The following is a 25021-nucleotide window of genomic DNA, read 5'->3' on the forward strand; positions in this document are numbered from 1 at the left end:
TGATGTTTTTCATACAAATTGTTAGGCCATTATTTTCTACGGATTTTCCCGTTTGCTTGATCATGACAAGGAGTACATTGCGAGTGTGAGTGGTCGACAGGGGATGCTTACTTTTTCATTGCACTTGATCCCACTTCTGATGTATTTAAAGTCCGTATTTGTTCTTCTCCCAATCTGTATTGTTCCAGCAGAGTTTTGAGCTTGATTACTCTTCTTTATCTTCATGTTTCATTTTTATGTTTGGATGTATAGGGAAAAAATCAGATCTCTAGAACTGGAAAGCCATGATTAGCAATGCATAATTACTTTTTTTCTCAAAAACAGCAAGCCATGAATATTCATGTAAGTAAAAACTATGCAAAGATACTCAGTTACTGAAATTCAAAAACAGCCTGAGGGGTTAAGATTTGATAGCATTAGGGATCTTTTGCTTTGGAATATATAGGGAAAATCTTTTAAAATCGTCTCAAGAAGAGAAAGGTCATTATAAGGTCATTGATAAGCAGGCATCCTCAGGTAGTGCAGATTCACGTTTCAAGTAATGGTCCCCGGAGGAAAGGATGGGGGCATATAAGGAATTCAGATTTGACATGGGAATATATTGGCGATATATTGGCAAATGAAACAAAATAGTTAGAAAGAAGCAAGGTAAAACTTCATAATAATGATTATTTAAATTCGAATGTCATTATTTTAAGATTGTATCAAAAATCGAATTCATTTAATACATGATATAGAAATTATTTTTTTAAAATCTTCTCCTGAACAGCAATGCCATATTAGTCATATTGTATAATGAATACCCCCTGGGTATTGATTCATATTTGACTAAGACATGACCCGTTGGAACAGGGTGGGACCATGTGCGGTACAAGTGATTAAAAAAAGAGGGGATTTTTTTAAAAACAATATTTTAAAGAAAAGCATAACGATTTGAAGTGACTCAGATTAGCATGGTAACCCCTATGCTTCTTGTTTTGATTACTTACGATGACCAGATCGATGACATGAACTTTGTTTTTTTTTTTTCAAGAAGAACACCATGAATTCGGTTAAAAATAATAATTAATACATAAAGTTGAAAATTGCAATCTTATAAATCATTTTAAGATTCATCGTTGAATACCCAAGACTGTAATATAAGGTGCAAAAGAAGCAATGAGTTACACGCGATAAGAAGTTCGTAGGCTTATTGTTGCTCTATCGTTGTGTTCCCGGAATCTGTAAAAGAAAGTCATAAAAAGAATAAAAGACATTTGAACAAGAAAGTATGAATACATGTGTATATATATCGATATAGGTATAGTTTTCATTATGAAAAAAATAAATTATAGGAAGAAAGGCTAAAACAATGATCTGGTTATATTGTCAAAAGTTTCTTCGTATATTTCCTTTCATATATTTACAAAACAAAATACTAAATTAAATTAACATATGAAGTATGTACAATATTCGGCGGAATTTATTTTTCAATACTAGTAAGTTATCTAGATTTGATTTAATGTGCATTATTTATATACATACAGATTCACAGATACATACATTCATATATATACAGTTTTGATTTAGTACATTATTCGTTTACATATTTACATATATGCATGTCATTTAGCGGTGCACTTGATTTAGCAGAAGCTGTTTTTCCCAAAAAGCGCTAAATAGGATACACGGATAATGTAATAGATTTGAAATATGCGTTTTTTAGAGTGAAATTGCAGCCTCAGCTTCATTTAAAATGGTTTACAAAATTAATCACCTCCCTGTAAAAAATGAATGTACTAATTGTCTAGCATAAAGAAATATTATTTCTTATTTCTTTCCTTTCTGTGTGATTCGATGTCTATGATTTCATCGGCTCGCCTTTCATAATAAACGATTTACGCTATGAAATAATGTTTTAAATAAAGCTCTAGATATCCTTGTAAAACGGTTTTCATGATAATTTATATTATAATCTAAAATACTTTTTTACATAGAGACACAGCTTTGAAAAATTATTCCTGTGTATTAATTAAGCATTTGAAATACACTTTATTAGGTAAAGGATGATATAGAAGCACTTAGTTTTGTTTTCTATATTTTATTAACAGCAAGGAGTTATATAAATCAACAAAAAGGGATTACTCAACTTTACTTTGCAAAAATATTTTAAAAAGAAAAGTGAAGATATGCAGATCCAGAAATCTGAAAAAGTTTAATAATAAAACGGAAAACGAATCATCGAGAATTCATGAAAAGACAAACAGAGAATGTCGATTATTTTAAAAGACTGTACATCTAATTATTATAATATTTAAGATGTTCTTAGAAAAGGCTTCAAAATACACTCGTGAAATACAGTTAATTATGCATAGTAAGACTTATATACCATGTTACTTTTTGTTAACTTTAACTTGACACACAGTTTGACATGCTTTTGAAGATATTTTCCAAAGAGATTTTTTATTTTTGAACGTTTTAATTAGCAAGATGTACATTGCAAAATTTCAAAATTACCTTGCCAACTAGTTTCGGCACCAGAATCCGACATATCTTCAATTTTCAATTCATCAGTTTTGTCTTCATCCTCTTGTCTTTGTGTAGCAGAATCCAGTTCATTGGTTTGCTCCATATCATGTTCCTCCCCATTTTGTTCTCTTCGTTTCTTGTCTTTATTTTTTCTTCCCTTCTTTTTCTTCTTTTCATCTCCTTCTGTATCATTTATACTGGCTGTTTCTCCACCTGCTTCTCCTGATTTTTCATTTTTCTCAATTGTTTCATTTTGGTCATCTCTGTCATTTCTCTCATTAGTGTTCATTATTTGATGTTCCGCATGTTCACGCTGTCGGTGGCCGGTGTCCACATTCTGCACGTCCCCGGTCATGTTGTAATACTGTTCCTTTCTTTCAGTCATTTCGTCGTCCATTCTTAGAATTTCAAAATGTCTATTCTCCTCCTCCATTGTGTGCGTCTTGTCAGTATGATTTATCTCTTTGTCTTGCGCATTTTCCTTTGAAGAATCCACGATTACTAAAGCCTTTTCATCGTTAGCATCTTCCGTCGTTTCTTCTTTCAATTCAGAGGGGTTTCTTGAGAGGCTTTCTGCTTCAGACTTGTTATTTTTATGAACTACTGAGTTTTGCTGTGAACGTTGATGTTTGAGCTTTCTCTTCTCGACAACAATACCCACTCTTGCATAAAATCGTCTTAAGATTTGAATTGATAGAAATAAAATTATAATCTAAAAATATGAAAGAAAATAAATAACACACGCATAAAATCACAGTCTCGAGTATCGCCCGACTAAAGCCCCCGATTAATTGACTAGGCTTCCTGAATTAAATTGACCCAGATCAATAGTTAAAACAGATTACTTACATGCCCTACTCAAACTCTAAATAAAAATATGAAAGAAAATAAATAACACACATATAAAATCACAGTACTCGAGTATCGCTCGACTAAAGCCCTCGATTAATTGACTAGGCTTCCTGAATTGAATTGACCCAGATCAACAGTTAAAACAGATTACTTACATGTCCTACTCAAACTCTAAATGATTACTAAATGTAATGTTTGAAAGCAAACAAACTTATTTGTTCTTTGGCTTATACATGTATGTCATTTTGTTGTTCACTACAGATAAAATTTAAAAAAAAATTGGGGGGTGTTTCTTAGCGGATACTGACTAAAAGTTTTAATCCCCTTCAGTACAATGCTGTTCATACTCATGTTAAACTGCTTATAAAAATACCACTGTGTATATATGTGAACATCATCAAGAGGTTTTATCTAAAACTAAAATGGTACAATGTTTGTCTCAAATGAAGCAGCATAAATGACACCCTAAAGTAAAAAGATGGGAAGGTTTGGCAGTTATTGAACAAAATATTTTTGTCAACACGGTTTCTGTTTAATACGTCTGAACTACATTTAAGCCAAGTGGCAAGAGCGGTTTCGTTTTAGATTCGCCGAGTAAGGAACCAATCCTTACTTCGCGGGTTCGAATCCCACATCCAGACATGGGTATCGGTCCTTCGGATTAGATCGTATATATAAACCAGGATCCCATGTATCTGGAAATGCTGGCATCAAAAAGATCCCTCTCTGGTAATTGCCCATACGTTTGAATACAGATTTGAATCTGCAGCCTTCCAGTGGCAATGAGTAATATTTTAACATGAATAAAATATTCTGGAAGGGATGTAAATCAAATAACATCAAGCATACGCATTTTGTTGTTTCTGTTTTTTTAAGGATAAAATGAACCCTCATGTGGAACATCTCAAGAACATAACTTTTCTATGTACTCATAACTTACATGTATAATGAATGAGGCTACCAGATAAGCCACTAACACACCCGCTGGTTCAAGAAATAACGATCTGCAGGTCTACATAAGAAACAAAAGGAGGAATTATTATATCCATTTGTTACTTTAATATCTAAAAAAAAGTATATAAATTGTTGTCAGCATTCTAAAAATCATCATGCTACCTCTTTTACCGGTCCGACTGCAGTCATATTATAGCTTTCACATGCAGAACTATTCTTACAATAACAATAACCCTATAATGAAAGAACGGAATGTTTATATTTAAGAAAGCATCATGTAAGACTTTAATGAACGCGATTGTGAAGCCATTGGCAAAATTGAGATTGAAAAGTTATGATTCTGTAAACTTTAACATCCAAAAAGAAACTTATTCAACATAAATAGATTCTATCTATCTATCTAGCTATCTAGCTAGCTAACTAGCTAGCAAGCTAGTTAGCTTTCTCTCTATTTATCATCTTGTTTTATCGCTTCACTTGAATCAATGTAAAGAAGAGGAAGAGTAACTGTAATATGATAATATGTAATACTTACAAAATGAAGAACTTCAGAAGAAAAAACAAGGTATATTAAATCTCCGATGCTAAGGCCAACGACAGAAACTGTAAACTAAATTAAAAGAAAGCCTTTGCAATTGGCAGTAACACTAACTTTGGATCATAATGGTTTTTTTTCTGATAAATGAATAACTGCATGTGATTAAATGCTTATTCTTAATGTTGCCCAAAATAGAACGAACGGTATTCTTCAGAAATCCACAATTTATGTATTAGTACTGAAATAAATAATATATTCAAACTGGTTCTACATTCTGTACATAAATAGGCTTTGAGCATCAATCAGGGTCTACTTGACACTGGGATTGTTGTTAAATTCTTTGTTGTATTTAATACACGCCATGTGCTCATTTACGTTCAGGCTTGAAGTAATAGTAATTGTAAAGATAATGCATTGCAATTCATTGCTTGAATTCAAAGAAATGCTAGTAATGTATTATGCCAAAAAATTTGCATTACAAATTGAAATCATTAAAATTGTAATGGTAATGTAATGCATTACTTTCTCACATCAAGAGTAATACTGGCATTACACAATAATACACTGAATTGTCTACGAATCTTTCCGTTTGCCCGATCATGACAAAGAGTACTCGACGGTTGTGATCGGTCGACAGAGGATGCTTACTCCCCCATAGCATCTGATCCAATTCCTGATGCTTCTAGAGGTCCGCTTTTGCTCTGCTACCGATTTATATTGTTTCATTGGACTTTGGAGCTCGGTTACTGTTCGTTATCTCCAAATTTCATTACGAAAAATGATACAGTAATAATTGTTTAGACTTTGTCCCTTTTTTTAAATAATAAAACTGAATAAAAAATGATTTAAACAATTTTATCTACTGATTAAACTTTCTTTAAATATATTCAACGACAATTTATCCTTTAGAATATTCCGTCTGAAGTACAATTACTACACATTTAAATTTTCATACTTTCATTTGTATTTTAGATAAACCTTAATTTTAATTAAGGTATTTTGTAATGCCTCTGGGATTACGTAACAATCAAAAATGTGTAATTAGCTCTCCAAAACAATATCTTTCTCCTAGCCGTCTGAATGAACCATACAGCTGGTCTAGCTTGAGGTGAACAAGACAAATCCATTTAAACAAAAGGAATAAGAAACAGACGCGCTACTTTTGGTAAAGCAAAATGTACAACCAGTCCAACCCCTTCTACAAGTTTGTCAATGTTAATTTTTTTTCATGAAGTTCTAGATCAAAGCAATGTATGAATTTTATGATAAACATCTGTAATATAAATTCATATAGTTGAGAAGAGGGTAGAGTACTCTAGAGTTTTTGCTTTCTGACATTAGAAGTTTCACAAAAAGTACAAATTGTACATGATTTCATCTTACTGGCAATTGAAAAGTATGAAATTCTTTATATGAATAAACTATATATATATATATATATATATATATATATATATATATATATATATATATATATATATATATATATATATATATATATATATATATATATATATCTATGTGTGTGTGTGTGTGTGTGAGGGTGTGTGTGTGTGTGTTATTTAGAGTGTTATAAATCAAATATTCGGGAAAAAATAGTTGCATTAATTTTATATCAGATTCGATATTCAGATATATTGACGATGTTTTATCAATTAACAATAGTTATTTTCATTTGTATGTCGACTCGATACATCACAGTGAACTTGAAATAAAAGACACCACAGAGTTGTCATATCTGTTTCATATCTAGATATTTTACTGAACATAGACGATAACGCAAGTGAGTTAAGGCTAGGTATAGGTGTTTCTATGCAAATGAGCTAATAAAAATGCAAAAGAGGTATATTCATTATATAGAGAAAGCTTAAATTCATTTTCTTATACATACTTAGTTCCCAAGGCAAGTTATAGCTAGTGCACATTATGACGTTATATTATGAAGTCATTATTCTTTTGTACTCAAAGTAATGAAACACATCAAAAAACAGCGTTGACGCAAGTGCATACCCTATTTAATTTTAAGTAAATAATGCATAATTCTACGAAGAATATTCTAAAGATTAATAAAAGTGCTGCACAAATCCCATGCACTTTCTCGTTTGATGAAAATTTGAGGAAACCTACACTGGACTGTGAATTTTTACCCCATTTCAACTCAAAACTTTAGAATAGTAACTAAACAATTGATCTGCCGACATTTGTGCAGCAATATCACAAATCTTTGGAATATTCTGCTTCTAATAAGACCCTGTCTCTGTAAAAATAAATAGGGTAATCCCTTGCGTCGAAGCTTTTTTGTTGTTATTCTTTATAACTTTGTGTAGTAGAGGGCAATGACGTCATAATATGACGTCATAATGTGTACCGGCTATCACTTGGCACGGGTACCAAGTTTGCATTAGAAAATAAGTTTTAACCTTTCCTGTATAATAAATATAGCCCTTATGCATTTTAATTGGTTATTTTTTAGAAACGTCTATAATTAGACTTAACTCACTTGTGAAAGGCCATTTAACAACTAAATTGTATGACAAACGAGATGTCTTTAGCTTTTCCATCGTCAAGTTTCCTTATTTATGTAGTAACATTCCATTATCACCTGCTTATGGTGTTTATGTCTCCCAACTTATTCACCACTCAAGAGCTTGCGAGCACTATCAATTTAAAGATTTACAGGGATTTGAACAGCCTCGTTTAAAGTCAGCATTTCATAAATTTTATGGTCGTAGAAATGACCTTCTTAGTAGATATAACCTATCATTGGGTCGTATTTTGGCTGACTTGTTTCAAAACTATTGTTAGCCTTTTTTGGTACTAAATTTACTACGGATATTTCCGTCTACCTCATCAATGCATAGGGCTCACGGCGAGTGTGACCGGTCAATCGGGGATGCGTACTCCTCCTTTGCACCTGATCCAACCTATGGAATTTCCAAGGATCCGTGTTTTATACCCTCTTCACATATTTGTATTGTTTTTCGATTTTTTAAGATCGATCACTGTTCGTTATCTTTACTTTTTACATTGGAATTCCGTGGGAACTGCGCCCCGTTATTATTTGACCTGGATCTACATTCCTTTGAAGCAGAATTTTTCAAAAAAAATCATATACGAGAAGAAGAAAACTTTTGCTGTGGCCTTCAACTCTTCATTTAGATATATCGATGACGTTTTACCAATTAACAATAGTTACGTTCATTCATGTTTCGATATATCCCAGTGACTAGAGAATAAAGCGACTAAATAAAGCGACTACTACTGACGTTAATGGCTTACTAATAAGTAAACTGTATGACAAGTGATGAATTCAGCTTTTCCATCGTCAACTTTCCTTATTTATGTAGTTATATTCCATCATCATCTGCATATGGTGTTTATGTCTCCCAATTGTTTCCATACGCATGGACATGCTCTGAGTACGATAATTTTCAAACCGTTACTGCCCAAAAAGTACATTTCAACAAACCCGTTTTAGTCAGCTTTTTGCATGTTACATTGATCTCTAACAGTATCTTTGAAGGTTGTTTAAAGAACAATTGAGTTATATACATGTATATGACTTACCATCTTAAATAGATCTCTTTTATGTGCTATCAAACTTATCACTCCCAGCAATTGATAAAAACTAGTTGTAGGAACAACTGCTATTAACGAATATATTATTCCAAATACAGTTGTCCCAATATTCCCAAAGCCAAAGGAAAGTTTAACATTAGATGTGTTACGCATAAGGCCACTGGTCGGCAGATATCCCGGATATAGTGCCATTCGGAAAAGTCCAATCCAAAAGAGGAAATTTAAAATCTGTGGTAAAGGAAATCAACATTTCAAGTATGTCATTTAGATTTAAATGTATATGAGAAAGTTTAAAACTTTGATTTAACAATTTATCTCAACACATACCAAAATCAATATCTGTAAACTTAAGAATATCCTCTGTATAATTGTGTAATTTTGTCTGAAAAAAAAAATCAAAATTTTGTTTTATTATATTGAATAGCTATCATTCTTTTTAAGAGAAGGAGGAAAAGAGAGACTGACTTACAATTTTCCTTCAATCTTTTGCCAAACTACTTTAGTAAATCTTTGGATATAGAACTTTAACATTCTTAGCATTCTGTTGGAGAAGAAATTTGCAATACACTAAGCATACAATTATTAAATCCTAAATGAAATAAATAAAATATACATTTTAATTATTCAAGTTCTTAATCAAGCAAAATTATTTTTTTTAACATAACAAAACTTGAATTCCAAATTTTGGATATGCAGACCTTATCCTCCTGAGTTCACACCAAATACTCTTGAAAAGTTCTGAGACACCTTTGAAAATACCCAGTTTACCGTCTGCTGATCGTTTGAAATATACATAACCAAGGACTAGCGACAGAAACTGAAATGAATATATATATATATATATATATATATATATATATATATATATATATATATATATATATATATATATATATATATATATATGGGGGTGAAGTTTGTGTGATGGTGTGTGTGTGTGATAATAGTAATTGTACCTTGTTTTGTTATCCTATTTCAAGTAATTTGTAATTTTAAATACAAAACAGAGACCTTTTTTTAAATTTAATACTTACCTGTAATATGATATTTAGAATGCCGAATCCAAGCATCAACCTAAACTGCAAGTCTGCATGTTCCCGAATATGTGAGTCACAAAACTAATCAAATTGATATAGAAAACAAAGAACAGCACATTGAAAAAGCAATATGGTGAACGCGTTCGTGCGTAGAAGTTATACGTTATAATATATGTATATCATATTGAATTTGAACTTTTTTTTTGAAATTATAAAAACTGAAATCTGTGCATTATTTTTTTTTTCAAAGAATAATAATTATATAAGTTTTTTCTTGTTGCCTTACTTCTGTAGAAGATATCAGAGAGTTGATGCTATTGACTGAAAATAAACAATCAGTGTCGTCAGAGCAGCAGTGAACCTGTAATGTAAATACTCATTTTGAAGTACTGTAAATATGCTTACTATTCTTTATTATAAAACATGAAGTTCTTCCTCTAAAAAAGATTATTTTAAAATTTTTAAACGATAAACCATGAAATAAAGGTTGAATAATGAATATTAAATTCTTTAAATTTATGTTAGTTTAAAAAATACGTTCATCTTTTAAAGTTTGATGGAAAAACATGTATTTTATGCACATATATAAATATGCAAACCATTTTTTTTTTCAAAATCGTGCTAGATAACTAAAAACATTCTTATTCGGTAAAATTTTATCACGAAAGGTATAATCATTCATAGGTATACCAGTTTTAACAGTATGATGGTCATTGCAGCGGAGCAGAGATGTAAAATAAATAGGGGTAATTCTGACCAGAGGATCTACAAATAGGAAATAAAATCATACACGAGAAAATGACGAGGTTCAACAAAAACTGTTCCTTCTCTTTTATTCAGTTATTTAGGTGTCTCTCTTACCAGTAAAGTAACCTTTGGTTTCATCAATCCAATGGAAATAAATTTTCCACATTGAAGACAAAACAAAACAGAAAGTGAAACAACGCTTATGAGAATAGCATTGTCTCTGTTAGCTGACATATCTAGCGATCCTAGACGAATGGCATGTAAACTATCCGTCAGGAGACTGTACGAAGGCTTCCCATATCGTACGACTACAAGTCCAGAGAAGAAAACACAGCTAATAATCTAAAATTAGAAAAGAATACTTGTCAATTTATTGTGCACATGAGATTCAAAATGTGCTTTATTCAAGATGCAATAGACAATTGTTATATGAATATAAAAATAAACGTGAAATACGATGCTTACGCATATGAGGATTGATACCCCAATTACAGCTGCTGTCAAGGGATGCCTAAAATATTAGAATGAACATGTATATTCTTCTGTAATTTATTTTTTTTTTCATTGACCATATTCAAATCGTCCGCGGTCTGACACTTGCTCTGTTCAAAAGCTACCTTTGCTTTAGGTACATGTATGATCTGGTAATAATTCTCCTGAAAAAAGTTGGGCCGCACAAGAAATTTACTCTTCCAACCCCTGTCATCTTAAATAATTCTAAAAAATGACTATGGAAAGGAAGGAGTTGGAAATGACCTGATGAAAGAGTTCTGAAACACACTCTGATCGTTCATTACATCTCTTTCAAGTACAAATTATAACATTAATCCTTTACAAACTACGGACTCAACAAGAATCTTACTTTTCCAATCCCTGTGACATTTACCTTTTCAAAAACGACTAATATTAAATCCCTTTCTGTGGCCACACCCTAGCTCCAATATCGAATCTGAACAATTCAAATCTCATCCTATGAATATTTCCTAATACATGTAAATATTACTACTATCCGTCAGTAGAAATCTTGATGTACGGGGCATGTTATGATAGTACCCATATATATGAAAAATCAAACTTTTTTTTTTTAATTATATTCTATTAAATTATCAAAGCCAATGATATGAAGACACTTTTAAGACATTAGACGTTACAGACATTAACAAACATTAGAGAATCTGATGCTAAGAAGTGCTCGAAGACAGTATCATCACATAACAGCTATAAAAAGTCCATACATGCACCATAATAAAAAGTCGAAAAATAAACAGTACCCCGGAATGAAATCATATTTTTATTAGTTGAGAGATAAGTTTTCTTAAGTGATTTAAAATAATATATCCCCTTGAATTTGATATAAAAGGCATCACAGAGTCTGCCATATCTGTTTCATATTTGGACGTTTTACTGACTATAGACCAGTTACTGACCAACTCAGCATTTCGTATATTCTATAGTCGTCTGTTTGTTTGGTTGTTTAACGTCCCTTCAAGAATTTTTCACTCAAATTGAGATGCCACCACTTGCCGTTGGAGGCTGCAAATTTAGACCTGAACTAAGCACTTACGGCCTTTGAGCACCGAGGGATTATACTTTCGGTTTATACTTTCTCATCCGAAAAACCGGTATCTACGTCGCGCAGTGGATTCGAACCCGCGACATAAGGATCAACTCCTTACGCCGCAACCCTAAAGCAAACGCTCTTACCACTGTGCCACGCGGACGAGCTATGGTCGTAATCTAACACTGGGTCGTATTTGTTTCTATATTAAATGTACTACGGAATATTCTGTCTTCCTGATCAATACATAGGGCTGATGTCGGGTGTGGCTGGACAACAGGGGATGCTTACGCCTCCTAGACACCTGATTCTATCTGTGGAATTTCTGAAGATCCATATTTTGTGCCCTGTTTACAGATAAGTTTTGTTTCTAGATAGGTTTTTTTTTAGATCGATCATTGTTCGTAATCTTCATTTTTTTCCCTTCTGTTGCAAAGGAAGAGGGAAAAAAAAGGACAACTAGATATGTAAACGACTACAGGAATTCATTTAAATTAATAATTAATGAAAAGAATGTGATTCTTATAATGTTACTAGTTGCATGTAACTACGACCAAACTCTTGTGCAATCATTGATGACAACATCGGTACAATACTGCAACAAATAGCCTAAGACATTCTAAGTACTTTTTCTGTGCGCTTCTGTATGTTTTAACTGGTCTATAACCAGCAAAGATAAAAAGATGCCATTAAAACACTCTGACAAATTGCTTACTCGCTAAACTTTAGATTTTAGATGACTGATTTCTATATTTTGATATGTAAATAAACAGGTTTATCAGAATTGTATAGTTAAACTTTAACTAACCATCAACTAGACTAGATGTCAAGCTATAGTTTGGTTGAAATTGAAGAGACAGTTCTTAGAAAAATTTGCAAATGTGGAAAGTTAACAGACAGAAGATAGACAGAAAACAGATTGACAACGGATTCCCTTTATCTTCAAGCTCAGGTGAGCTTATAAAATTATAATAATTAATCGGCGAGCTAATGGGTATTACATTGGACATTTTAATTTTTGTATTTCGTGTACTTCATTTCTCTTTTTTAATAGGTTGGAAATTTAAGAAATAAACAACATTATTCAGTGAACATGGCGTTATAAATACCACTTTGCTCTGCAGAGCAATTGCTATTCATAATGCAATGTTCACTAAGTGTTGTTGTTTACTATTTATATTTGCATTCCATGATTCCTAGTTATATTTGCATTGATTCAAAAATGATAGAGGAGAGGCTAATTGTAATTTATTCTTAGAGATTTATAGCATAAACACTAATTTATCTAATTAAAACACTTTAATTCCATCTGCAACACATACAACATTCACTATATTTTAAAATACCTGTTTTTCGTATGTATTCACATGCGGTTTATTCCAACTTCTTGGGCATTTTCATTTGCACTTGTCATATTTTATAACAGTATGGCGTCATCATTTGAAGTATTTTCGAAGTATTTTACTCTGTGACAGATAATAATGTTTAAAGAAGAATAATATGTTCTTAAACAATTTTTTTGCATGTTTTATTAATTCCATGAAGATCAAATAAATTTTGAAATATAAATACATGTATTAAGAAAACATAATAAAGTTTGAGTCATTTCGATAAGTCATAAAAGTATTCATGTAAATTATATATTTAATTACCTGTGTTTTATTTCCTACGTATGTACTACGGATGTGTTCCCGTTTTGCACACATTTGATAATTAGGTATAGAACAATAGGGGTGAAATATGTTTTGATAGCAATTATAGTCTGATCTTCGTCTGGGATTTACCTGGAATTACCTGTGAATTACCAATGCATTATATTAAATATTTAAGGGAATACATTATGAGAATTTTACTTATCCAACCGAAGATGAAGTTGGTAGTTTAGACAAATATCCCTATCGCATTTCACCATGTTTCTTTACTTCATAAAGATAAAATGAATAAGTAAATGAATTCAATCTTAAATTAACCTGTCTAGTTAGTATCATGTGCATTTAATTATAGTTTTGGGGTTTTTTTATGTTTTAAAATGATTTTTTCAAGAATTAAGTCAAAATATAAAGTGCAAAATTAACATTTTTCTTTCTATTCTTTCCGTAGAATCTCTTTCTTCAAATTCACAACTATGATATAGACTATAGCAATTAAGTAATCATCTTACCTGGACAAATTCCCGTTTTGCACACATTTTTTCAATACCTGAAATTCAAATGTGTGCAAAACGGGAACAAACCGTACTACGTATGTACAGTTTCTACAACGAGGTAAATTACTGACAAACAAGTTGATGAAACAAGAATATCAGCAGTCTCGTTTAAAGTCATCATTTCGTAAGTTCTATGGTCGATACTATGACCTTGTCAGCAAATACAATTTATCATTGAGTCAAATGCTGACTGACGTTTTTCATACTAATTGTTAGGTCATTATTTACACACTGAATTGTCGACGGATTTTCCGTTATTTCCCGATCATAACAAGGAGTACATGGCGGGTGTGACCGGTCGGTAGGGGATGCTCACTCCTCCTTGGCACTTGATCCCACCTCTGATGTTTTGGAGGTCCGTGTTTGCTCTGCACCTATTTTGTAATGTTTATGGACTTTTGAGCTTGAATACTGTTCGTTATCTCCATATATTTCATTGGAGAACATATGTTTTGTACAATTTTGAACGATGAAAATTAAAATAATTTTTCAAAAAGTTTGAAAATAATGGTAATCAACTTTTCTTATTATTTCGTTTTTAGAGAATGCTATCAAAATCTAAAACGTATCTTTTTAACTGTGTTTCCTACTCCTGAACAACGTGCTTACTATGTAACAGATTTCTCAATGCGAGAGTTTGACACCACACAATGGGAGGTTATGAAGAAATAAAGAAAAGAACAGAGCATATGAAAAGAGAGAGAAATATATATATATATATATATAGAGAGAGAGAGAGAGAGAGAGAGAGAGAGAGAGAGAGAGAGAGAGAGACTGTAAAGAGGGTTATTTGGCCCAGTTTTATTTTCTCCTCTTCACACTCGCAAAATACGTTGCCCTGTTTAAAATTTGCCCAGAGTCTTAATGCAATAATAATTGTACTTTGAATTCAGCTCGATTTAAATTCGAGGGCGAAAAGGACGAAAATAAAACGGAGAGAAAATGCCCCCTATATATATATATATATATATATATATATATATATATATATATATATATATATATATATATATATATATATATATATTGAAAAAATTAATATACCTTTTCGATGATAGATAAACATTGTAGAAGAATCCACTTTTCTGAACTACAGTTTTTCTTTCTAATATGTCAGCTTTGGTCATCGTGTGTTTGTAAACATTGTCTGCTCTTGCTATATAAAATATCTAAAACATATAAAAAAAAAAAAACCCCTACATTTTCTCATACAGATATTTCATAGAGTATACTTCACATTTATATCTAAACATCAGTTACCTTAAGAAAAATGTGAAGGATAAGAATCCAAATTGAAAACCAAGTGAATTTTGCAGCGTTTGTCCAAGATCGGTCACATATCTATGAAAATTGCAGAAAAAGTGATTGCAATGTCAATAATAAAAGTATTTTATTACCTATGTATTTTAAACTTTTAATAAAATTTTGTTTTGCTTCAAAATATTGTATTTTAATCAGTTTAGGTTTTACGGCCATGTTATGAATATATGTTGAACATATATATAAACAAACAAAAATTAACAGCATTTTTTCGATTTATAATATCAGGAGGCCAACTGTCATAGCGAATAAACTTTTGTTTTGCTTCAATATATTGTATTATAATCAGTTCACCAAACAGCAATGCTTTTAACAAAATTGAATATACATCGCATTAGGAAATATTCATAATAATTTTATAAAAAATATACTCAAAGAAGGTGTTCGCATCTTTTTAAGCAATTCTTTACATTCTGGGGGTTGTTGGACACTTTCCTTGGTATCAGCAAAATTGATAAAGTTAAAGAAAATATAAGGTCTATGTAATGAATTTCTAAATACATACAAGACAATTCAGAGTATACCATTCATTGTAGCCCTATAAATTTGCTGTTAGTCATCATTACCGGTAAAGGTGTGGTGAATCCATACGAAAAGGGACAGCTATCTAGACCAGTTCGATTCCAATCACAGCAATACAGCTTTCAAAAAACAAAATAACAGATTGAAAATAATTAATAGCAATTCAATTATTAAACATTTTAAAGCTTCATCTCAATCCGAATTCTACTTACAACTCGCAGAAGATACGAAGCAAGCGCAAAAATGATACACTCTACTGCCAGCACAAGAATTTCGGAACACATGAACTGAAAAAAAGAACTTTTACAGTTATACTTACATATAGGAAAGACGGAACAAGACACGCCAAAATAAATTAAGAGTATCTAAATTGATTTAATTACATTACAAAATTTCAATGATATTTTTTTTTAATTTCTTTACTCTATAAAAAAAATCCTTTTAAAATCTTAGCAGTAATATTTTCAATAGATTTAAAAGCCAGGATGTAAAAAGTACTTACAGCAGCTAGCAAACATTTCTTGTTAAGATATATTCCAGTGAAATAAAACACCTTTGCTACGATCGACCAAATGAGAAGACATATAAATGTAATTAGAAGTGCATCTTTGAGGTATCCCATGTTGATATAAACTTTTCCATACGCATATATAGAGCTAAATTCTTCTGACATTGTCAGGTCGTAAAGGTTATATCTAACAAATATTATAGCCAGAATTATTCCTCCATCCAACATCTAAAAAGACAAAAAAATCATACTTGAAATCAAGTCAGAATATCATGTGATATATATTCCTTTTTTCAATTGTAACCAAATGATGTATGAAATTTGAATAATTGAATCAATAACTGAAGGGAAAGTACTCACTATTACAATAACGCTGAGGTATCCAAATTTTGAAGCTAGTATATTTCTGAAAGAGCAATCATAAAACAATATTAAGTTATGTTTGGAAAAGTGGAGACAAAAAACTATTCCAGTCTGAAAATGAAATACACATGCAAGATAATAAACACATTATTGAACTGAATAAAATAATTGCTTGCATTATGGACAAAAATTCTTACACTTTTGTACACTTGATTAATTTTATTTAAAAAAATTAATGTATCATTTGTATTGATTATATTAGTACATGTACTTTATCTATTTGGCTCTTGATTTTTATTTATTTATTTATTTATTATTTTTTTTGGTAATCTCACTTGTTAATTGTTAAAAATACCTTTCCCAGCTTCCCTTCAGAAATGAGCTGATCTTAGCGTACATTCCATTTCTGCTATTGTACAGTTCAGATTTCTCTATTATATTCCTGAGATTAGAGTCCTGACTTTGTTTTGATTTCACTTGTTCATATCGAAAAAGATACTCTGTTCCTATTACCATAACTGCCTTTGAATAAAACAAAACTCCAAAATATTGAATTAGACAGTTTATAAGAATTTAAAAAAAAAATTTGGTATTCTTCAAAAACATAACATAAAACAAATCACCTTTATTATAAAACACGTTTTCCCAATTAAAGATTAGTTGTTCTGGTTTATATTTTCCATATCATTTAAAGTCAACTTGCTAAAATTTTGAAAGTCATAAGGATATCAAAAGAACAAATCTAAAACACTATTAACATAGTTCCTTACACTTACAGAAACTAAAATATTAGCGACAAGAACAGCAATAAAGGAACCTCCGTATGCCTTTAATTTCTCCTTAATGTAATCAAAGCAAGGCGGAAGTGAGGTAGGGACTGTGACACAGGGAGTACGGTCAATGTCAAACCCACAACAGTTCATCTGGAAAACATAGGACAAGAATAAAATCATATTAGTTCTATCATATAGTGTGGATTCTGAACACCTGACAATATCTACAGGTAAATAAGTTTACAATGAATATATGTAGAGAATACATGAATGGAGAAGAAATTCAAGATATCTAGATATTAGCTAAATAATTTACATTTTTGAGTGTGAACGTTGGTGATTTCTTTAGGAAGATAACTCTACTAGTACGATTTGAGTTTTAAGAGCTCTAAGAGGTGGTAAAAATTTTCGATGAACGTTTCGATAGATGTCCGTTCATTTACTTGTCAAGTATTTTATTTTAGAATAACATTTAACTGTGTCGCCCGCTTGATGCAATTGTTAAAGAGTTTCTTCAAGAGACAGGTTCGAATCTCACTGCAGGACGTTTAAATGAACATCCCATGTCGCAGGAGATACAGACACGAAAAAGATTTCTCTTTGCTAACTCGCCAAATATGCTGATTTAGGTCTTAATTTGAGACCATTCACCACCAACTGATGGTGTTCCAATATACTGCAAACTTACATAAATCAGCGCACTCAAAATTTATCGCAGTCTTCTCCATCAACTTATTAGCGGAAGTATGACTCAGCGTATTTGGAGACAAGCTTCTGTTTGCATTTGTTTTAATCATATATTAGTGTGTACTTTAACGAGATCACTAAATATGGTACGTCTAAAATAAGTTGGTCTATAGTGAGTGCTGAAGGGACTATTACAACGACAACGCACTTTGAAAAATTACGCACTTTGAAAAATTTTTTCAAAGTGCGTTAAATTTGGACAAAGTTAAAGCACCTTGAAAAAATTCTTTTCAAAGTGCGGTAATATTGACCATATTAACGCACTTTGAAAAAAATGTGCACGAATTGGTCAATATTCTAGCAAATGCCTATATTATGTCTATGCAAAAAAAAACTTTGGGGCGCTAAGCCCCCTCAGCCCCCCCCCCCCCCTTTTCCGACGCCTCATGTAGGTATGATGGCAATGAACATTTATGGACTTCCAATTTTAAAAGAACTAAAATTCAATATACACTAAGGACTTCCTTATACTTTTTACTGTTTTTAGAATTTTCAAGTTTTTTTTAAATATAACCTTAAAGGCTACATATACGAGACATGCGACAAAATGGAGTCCAAGTTTGTATGCTCATAAAAAATAATTTTCCTTCATAATATGATGGTCTTTTTAGAGTTATTTGATAAGCATGAAAAAATGGCTCTTTTAACGGTTATTTGATTAGTATTAAGAGGCATAAAAAATTAATTATTTATGCGTTTTATACAGTTTTGTTTTGTATTGTATTTGATTTTATAAAGCTTCTTTGGCCAAAACATAGTAAGTTGCTTAGATCATCGAAATGGTCTCTCTTCTTTAATACAGTATAACAGGGTGCGTTATTTTTTTTTCAGGAATGTTTATCTCATTTTTCCATCTTTTTTTCATCAAAATAAAATATTTTTTTGAGAGAAAGTATATCAATATCATACCAGTTATGTAAAGGAAAGATAAAGAGTTTGGCTGAAGGACCTTCTACCTGTTATGTTCTCGTTCTCGATGAGAATGAATTAATTCATCAGTTTTTTTTCTGAAGAAAATCTAACAAAATAATGCAGTCTATTACTAAAATCTCAGTCCAAAATTTTAGTTTTAAACATATTTTTTCAAAGTGCGTTAAGTGCCTCCATGGTTAAAATTGTTGATGTACTCTCATAACGCACTTTGAAAAAAATTTTCAAAGTGCGTTTATTTTGTCCCAAATTTAACGCACTTTGAATTTTTTTCCAAAGTGCGTTGATTTTGTCCCAATTTTATCGCACTGGGAATTTTTTTTTTCAAAGTGCGTAATTTTTTCAAAGCTCGTTGCCACAAGGGACGTAAATCATACAAATTTCCTTACTTGTTATTGTTACTGAAACGATGTTTCTGCAATTGTAAGCTCTTCAGTAAGTCTATTTATATTTTTAATCAATTTTATGCAGAGATGCAATTCTCTTACTACGATTCATTTCGATCTTTACATTTTGAATTTTTGAGAATAAATCATTACAATAAGTATCTTAGTAATTATTAATGTTTTTAGCGTATTGTATAGGATTTACGATTCCATAATCAAATTGAGTTTTGATTGACAATTAGTATGGTGCATGTAATACACAATTTTAAGCAGTTATTAAAATGTTATCGTCCGTATTGTAATTTGGTAATTATATTTTTGATAAAATTATAAAGAATTATTTATTTAAAGAATATTTCTTTTAAGAAAGAATAAGTTGTAGAGAAAAATATGATTTTTTTGACAAAAAATTAGGGCTAATGAGAAAAAAATTCAACATCACTGCGAAATTTTTCTCATGTCTTAAACTTTATCAGTAGGGTGAATTCACCATGCATCGGACACCCTTGCACTTCAACAAGTTCTAGCGATATCGCTACCGACCGAATATTATCAAAATGGAACTTAACATGTAGTATGTGGTTAAAATATAAATTTTTGACACAATCGTGCACTATTTATTGAGAAAATATCATTAAAAACCGATTTTTTCGAAAAAAGTCAGAATTCACCATGGATCGGACAATATTCACCATGCATCGGACATACGATATTTAAACCAGAAAAATATCATACCTTGATCTCGGTGCTTTAAAATTAGTGATTTCGAAACATTTTTATCTTTTATTTGAAAAGTAACCTTGTAATTAAATTTGAATGACTTTTTCGATCCACAAATATGAAGAGATTTTAGTTGCATCACATCGCCTTAGAAAGGCTTTACAATGCTAGTAATATGGCAACTCGCGCCTTTGTCTCGTGGGTTATAATCATCTAGTTTAAAGAAATAAATTGAGTCCACTTCTAGTCGTCATATATCGATAATTTGTATTTTCACTGAAAATTTAGAATATCTATTTTCTATTTCCGTAAAAAACAGCTGTCATTTGAGTTTTTACATGAAAATGAAAGTGATTACCCATGCATCGGAAAGTGTCCGATGCATGGTTAATTTTTGTCCGATGTACGGTGAAATAAACATACTAGTTAAAAACAACTCTAAAATATATTATAGAAACATTGAAGTAAAATTTTTGAAAAATTTCTGTAATATTATCAATCATTGACAAATTTTACCAAGATCCGACCCATTCCGTTGACGTCTGTTTAAAAGAACGACAATTCTAAAAATTGCAAAATCGTAAAATTCTGGATACTCCCTATGATGATGCAAAATATGACGTAATTTCAAGGCCATTCCTGTGGTATTTTTATCACAACATGAAAATAAAGATCGGCATCAATAAAAAGTTTAATTCTTCACCTTTAAGACAGAAACAAGTAAAACCACGGAGAGACTCAGGTTCAATGAAAGTTGTCCGAAGCAAGGTATGTGTCCGATGCATGGTTAACTCACCCTAATTATCTTTATTGCACCGTTTAAACATTTCTAATCGCAATAGCGAACTATCATGATCAGAAATTGAAGTTCTCTTAAGTACAAAACTTTACTATTTGAACAAAATAAACTTAAAATTTTTTGAACATTATTTAATGACGTTCATTTGACTTGAAATAAATTAAAAAATGAACTTCAGCCTCAAAGATACCCACCTCTGGTATATATTTGTCCGATCTTATGTCAAATGTCCTCTTTAACTGTCGATAAATGCTAGACTCCATCTAAAATATGAATTAGGAAAGCACAACAATAGAATAAAAAATTAATTCCAACTATTAAAATTTGAAAGGAAACTTTTTTGTTCTCTCACCTCATCAATTAGCCAGGATGTCAATACGATGGTAAGGAAATGGTATATTATCATAAGAATGTTTATTGTGGCACTCTGGAACAAACCATGGATATCTTCTCATTATTTTAAAATCACTTTTCTATTGAACATGATAACTCATTTATCATTTTATAATCTTTATTCGAAAATTGTTCCACAGAGGAATCTACATGAAAGTACATAATAACAAGCATTCTGAGAGTATTGCATTAGCAATACTAGTCCCCTACCGGCAAGTGTAATCTGGTTCCCGGTAAAAATTGAAAATGCCATAATTCCGTCAAAACTCAATGAAGCGGGACGAAATGCAAACTTGATCTATAACTAATCAAGGTAAAGTCACATACCAAAGAACAGCTCAATATCTACAAGCGTTTAGAAGAAAATTGCGGAAAACCCCTAAAAATTGAAAAGGCCGTAATTCCGTCAAAAATCAATGAAGCGGAACGAAATGCAAACTTGATCTGTAACCCATCAAGATACACTCACATACCAAAAATCAGCTCAATATCTGCAAGCGTTTAGGAAAAAAGTGCGGAAAACCAAGTGGGACAGACTGACAGACAGACAGAGGGACAGACAGACAGACAGACAGACAGACGGACAGACAGACAGACAGACGGACAGACAGACGGACGGACAGACTCAGAGGAAACCTATAGTCCCCTCCGGTTTCACCGGTAGGGGACTAAAAAGCGCGAGTCAAGCTCATCCCTGACCCAAACCAACCCCTAGTTTTACGTACCTGTTCAACATTCTAATGGCGGAAGCCATCGGAATCAATGAATTATTAAACAAAAATATTGCTTTCATAGTGTCAAAACATTTAATAAATTTGTTGGTACAGGTTTACAGCAGTAAAATGAGTACCAAGATAATTCAGTAAGGAATGATTTAATATAATGTATGCAAATTCATTCTATTTCAGAAAGGTGGTTCAAAAGCCAAATATCAATATATTTCTTTTACGAGTATACGACCCAAACATTTCGAACTCACGGCAATCAAACAGCCTTTCATCTTCCGACAAATACCAAAGAATGTGACAGCTGCATTAACTGTATGTATGATGATAGATGGAAGCAGAGACAGAACAAGACCGTTGATGAACGATCCAAGAGGCAGGGATCCCAAAAATACGTTGTTAAGGAAAGCAATACCATCCACACTGAGCAAGGGCTCGTCGAACTTTAAGATGAAGCCACCAACCACGTACCAGATTGACAAAACCTGTAAAAACGGTAAACTTGATACGAATATTACTGCAAATGTATGTATAATCATTCTCAAAGTAAAAGGTTTGGTAAAGTGAAGTTTGATTTTTTTATTTTTTGGTTGTTTTGTTGTTTTCTGTTGTTCGTGCTGTTGTTTCACCAGTATTATAAATTTGAGAATCGGAAGGCATCATTATCGGTATTTTTCAGTGCTACATAGAACTTTCAACGAAAGATCTGTATAAATAACATTTCCTCTTAATAAAAGGACTCTTACAATATAGCTAAAGCGCGAAACCGACAACATCAAGACGTAGTTTGTGAATTTTTTAATGAACCGTGCTTCTTTTCCTTAGAATTTTTAAGATTTATTGACCAAGGAATTATCTTTGATTTTCAGTTGGTAAGCAAAGTACCCATCTCGAACATAGGTATCGAAAGATCGGAAAATTAATTCTTTGAATAGACAATTTCTTGCCCCTCGACCATGAACAAGCGACGATTTCCATTTCTAACGTCCAGCTCATGACTTTTCTGTTTGTTGTTTTTTAAAAAAAAAAAGGGGGGGGGTCTACTAAGCGTCTCTATCATCTGAGGACTAGACTAGTCATCCTTGAATCACATCTGTCAGGTATGAGCCAGTTTATGAAAACCGTTTGTGTCTTTCAATTTTTTTTTATATCTTTTCCCTTATGGACAGGACCGGAGTCGTACTCCACTCAATATCGCACTGACTGATAATTTGATGTGCTGCATTATCTTACATTGTACGACGTTTGTTGACATGTTTGACATATACATCTATATTTAACATGCACTCATTAAATTCCGTTTCTCTATGCATATGCTATCACAACCTCATAATATTAAGCCCAAAAGAATGAAAATTTTATTCCCCAACAATGTTTAAAAAATGAATAATATTGTTCGGGTATCTTATGAAATATTTAAAAAGTTCGCGTTTTTCTGGGACAACCCCAAATGTACTGCATTGCTTAAAAAACACGGCTCGTCACATTTTTGTTTTACTTTTAGATATAGCCATTGCCTTCAATGTTTTGTATATTACCAGATTGTATGAAAATATAGTTACAAAATTTACATAGATAAAAACTCTGTGATCTGGAGTACCATTATGTGAAAATTTATTGATATATCAACTTAAATGGCAATTATATGACGTTATATGCAGGAGTCGTTAAGAAGCCACTTGACTGCCATGTTATTTAAAAGGGTCATAAATAACACACAGAGAAATATACAAATAGAAAATGATACATCATTGGAGCTCCCGAGAATTTTTGGATTTAGTGACTCAAACGGCGATACAAGATTTTCTCATGATTCATATAACTGATAACTTTGTTTTTTCATTGAAAATGATCTGTAAAATTATTTGCAATGTCTAAACTATAAAAAATACAAATGGACAGCAAATAGTTTCAGGTGTTTGCAATTCTTCGTAAATGTTGTGTCATGGATTTTTAAAAAAAATCACTTACCCTGATTAATATGCTGCATAACACAATCACGGTCGATATATCTGTACATAAAGTCCATGGCTTTTTAAAATATTGCATTTCCTGAAAAAAGATACAAATAAAGTGTAGCATAATTGAAAATCCAATTTAATATTTCTACCCTTCTGTTGAAAAAAAAATCATTCACATGATGGGTTAAAAAGTCAAAAATAATAAAAATTGCAATTTCAGCTGAATTTACAATATTTACATCAGTATTAAAATTAAAACATAAACAAGAAACATTGGCGCAACAAATGAAGGAATCGACAGACTTCTTGTTTGTAAACAAAGATTTCTGTAATTAATTTGAACTACTGTTAAATGTCAATTCATGTATACATACATTCATCTTAAGTAGTTTCCTGGCTTGTAACGTGTTGATTGCTTAAACAGTGTCCATCTTTTGAAGAAGAAAAGGATTTAAGTAAAGACTTCAAACGTAATGCAACTTCGGGCGTACTGTACTCTTCTACAGTTTGTTAAATGTTATCTTAAAATACTGAAAGTGTTGTTACAGACAGTAAAACCCAACCTCGAGTTTGATATTTAAAAAATAAACTTAACCTACATACATGTAGCTGATTTTTATCACCTTGAAAAACTCACTCGCTCCTTTGGAGGTTTTTTTATCACAAGAAGGTACACATATTCTAAAACCAGGTTATAGCTTAGATTTAACCATGGGACCAGTACGTTTTTCTAGGTTGGTTATAATTTCATATACACCAATTATATAACCCTACACATCCTTCTTCAAATTGAAAAAAAAAGAATCGGTATTAAGCAAAACAAAAAAGGAAAAACAAACACTAACAAATCAAACGGAATAAACAAATCAAAACAAAAAAATCCAAAGCATACTTA

At 31.6% G+C, this 25021-nt stretch overlaps 1 protein-coding gene across 1 annotated transcript; it reads right to left on the bottom strand.

Annotated features, from left to right (window-relative positions):
- Nucleotides 1–1085: 1085 nt before the first annotated feature.
- On the bottom strand, nt 1086–24506 carry LOC133191309 (uncharacterized). The gene is made up of 27 exons (XM_061327057.1): nt 24501–24506; nt 24137–24217; nt 22420–22650; nt 21400–21474; nt 21242–21310; nt 17469–17615; nt 17048–17214; nt 16690–16735; nt 16324–16557; nt 16034–16108; nt 15866–15940; nt 15240–15320; nt 15024–15148; nt 10681–10726; nt 10330–10557; nt 10159–10233; nt 9755–9829; nt 9466–9549; nt 9130–9248; nt 8901–8972; nt 8759–8813; nt 8420–8659; nt 4850–4924; nt 4477–4548; nt 4290–4372; nt 2497–3185; nt 1086–1221 (listed from the first exon to the last, which is right to left on the bottom strand). The coding sequence occupies exons 1-27, from the start codon at nt 24504–24506 to the stop codon at nt 1190–1192; spliced, it is 3357 nt and encodes a 1118-aa protein (XP_061183041.1). The 3' UTR covers nt 1086–1189.
- Nucleotides 24507–25021: the final 515 nt, after the last annotated feature.

This window comes from Saccostrea echinata, unplaced genomic scaffold (assembly GCF_033153115.1).
Source record: "Saccostrea echinata isolate AGI-Se365-2 ecotype Australia unplaced genomic scaffold, CSIRO_AGI_Sech_v1 ptg000023l, whole genome shotgun sequence".
In the NCBI taxonomy this organism is placed as follows: domain Eukaryota; kingdom Metazoa; phylum Mollusca; class Bivalvia; order Ostreida; family Ostreidae; genus Saccostrea; species Saccostrea echinata.

Excerpts from the sequence above, each read along its gene's own strand:
- LOC133191309 (XM_061327057.1), bottom strand. Across the intron at positions 16,109-16,323 it reads AGAAATGTTTGCTAGCTGCT|TTCATGTGTTCCGAAATTCT; the intron begins GTAAGTACTTTT and ends TCTTTTTTTCAG. Across the intron at positions 8,973-9,129 it reads TGTGAACTCAGGAGGATAAG|AATGCTAAGAATGTTAAAGT; the intron begins GTCTGCATATCC and ends CTTCTCCAACAG.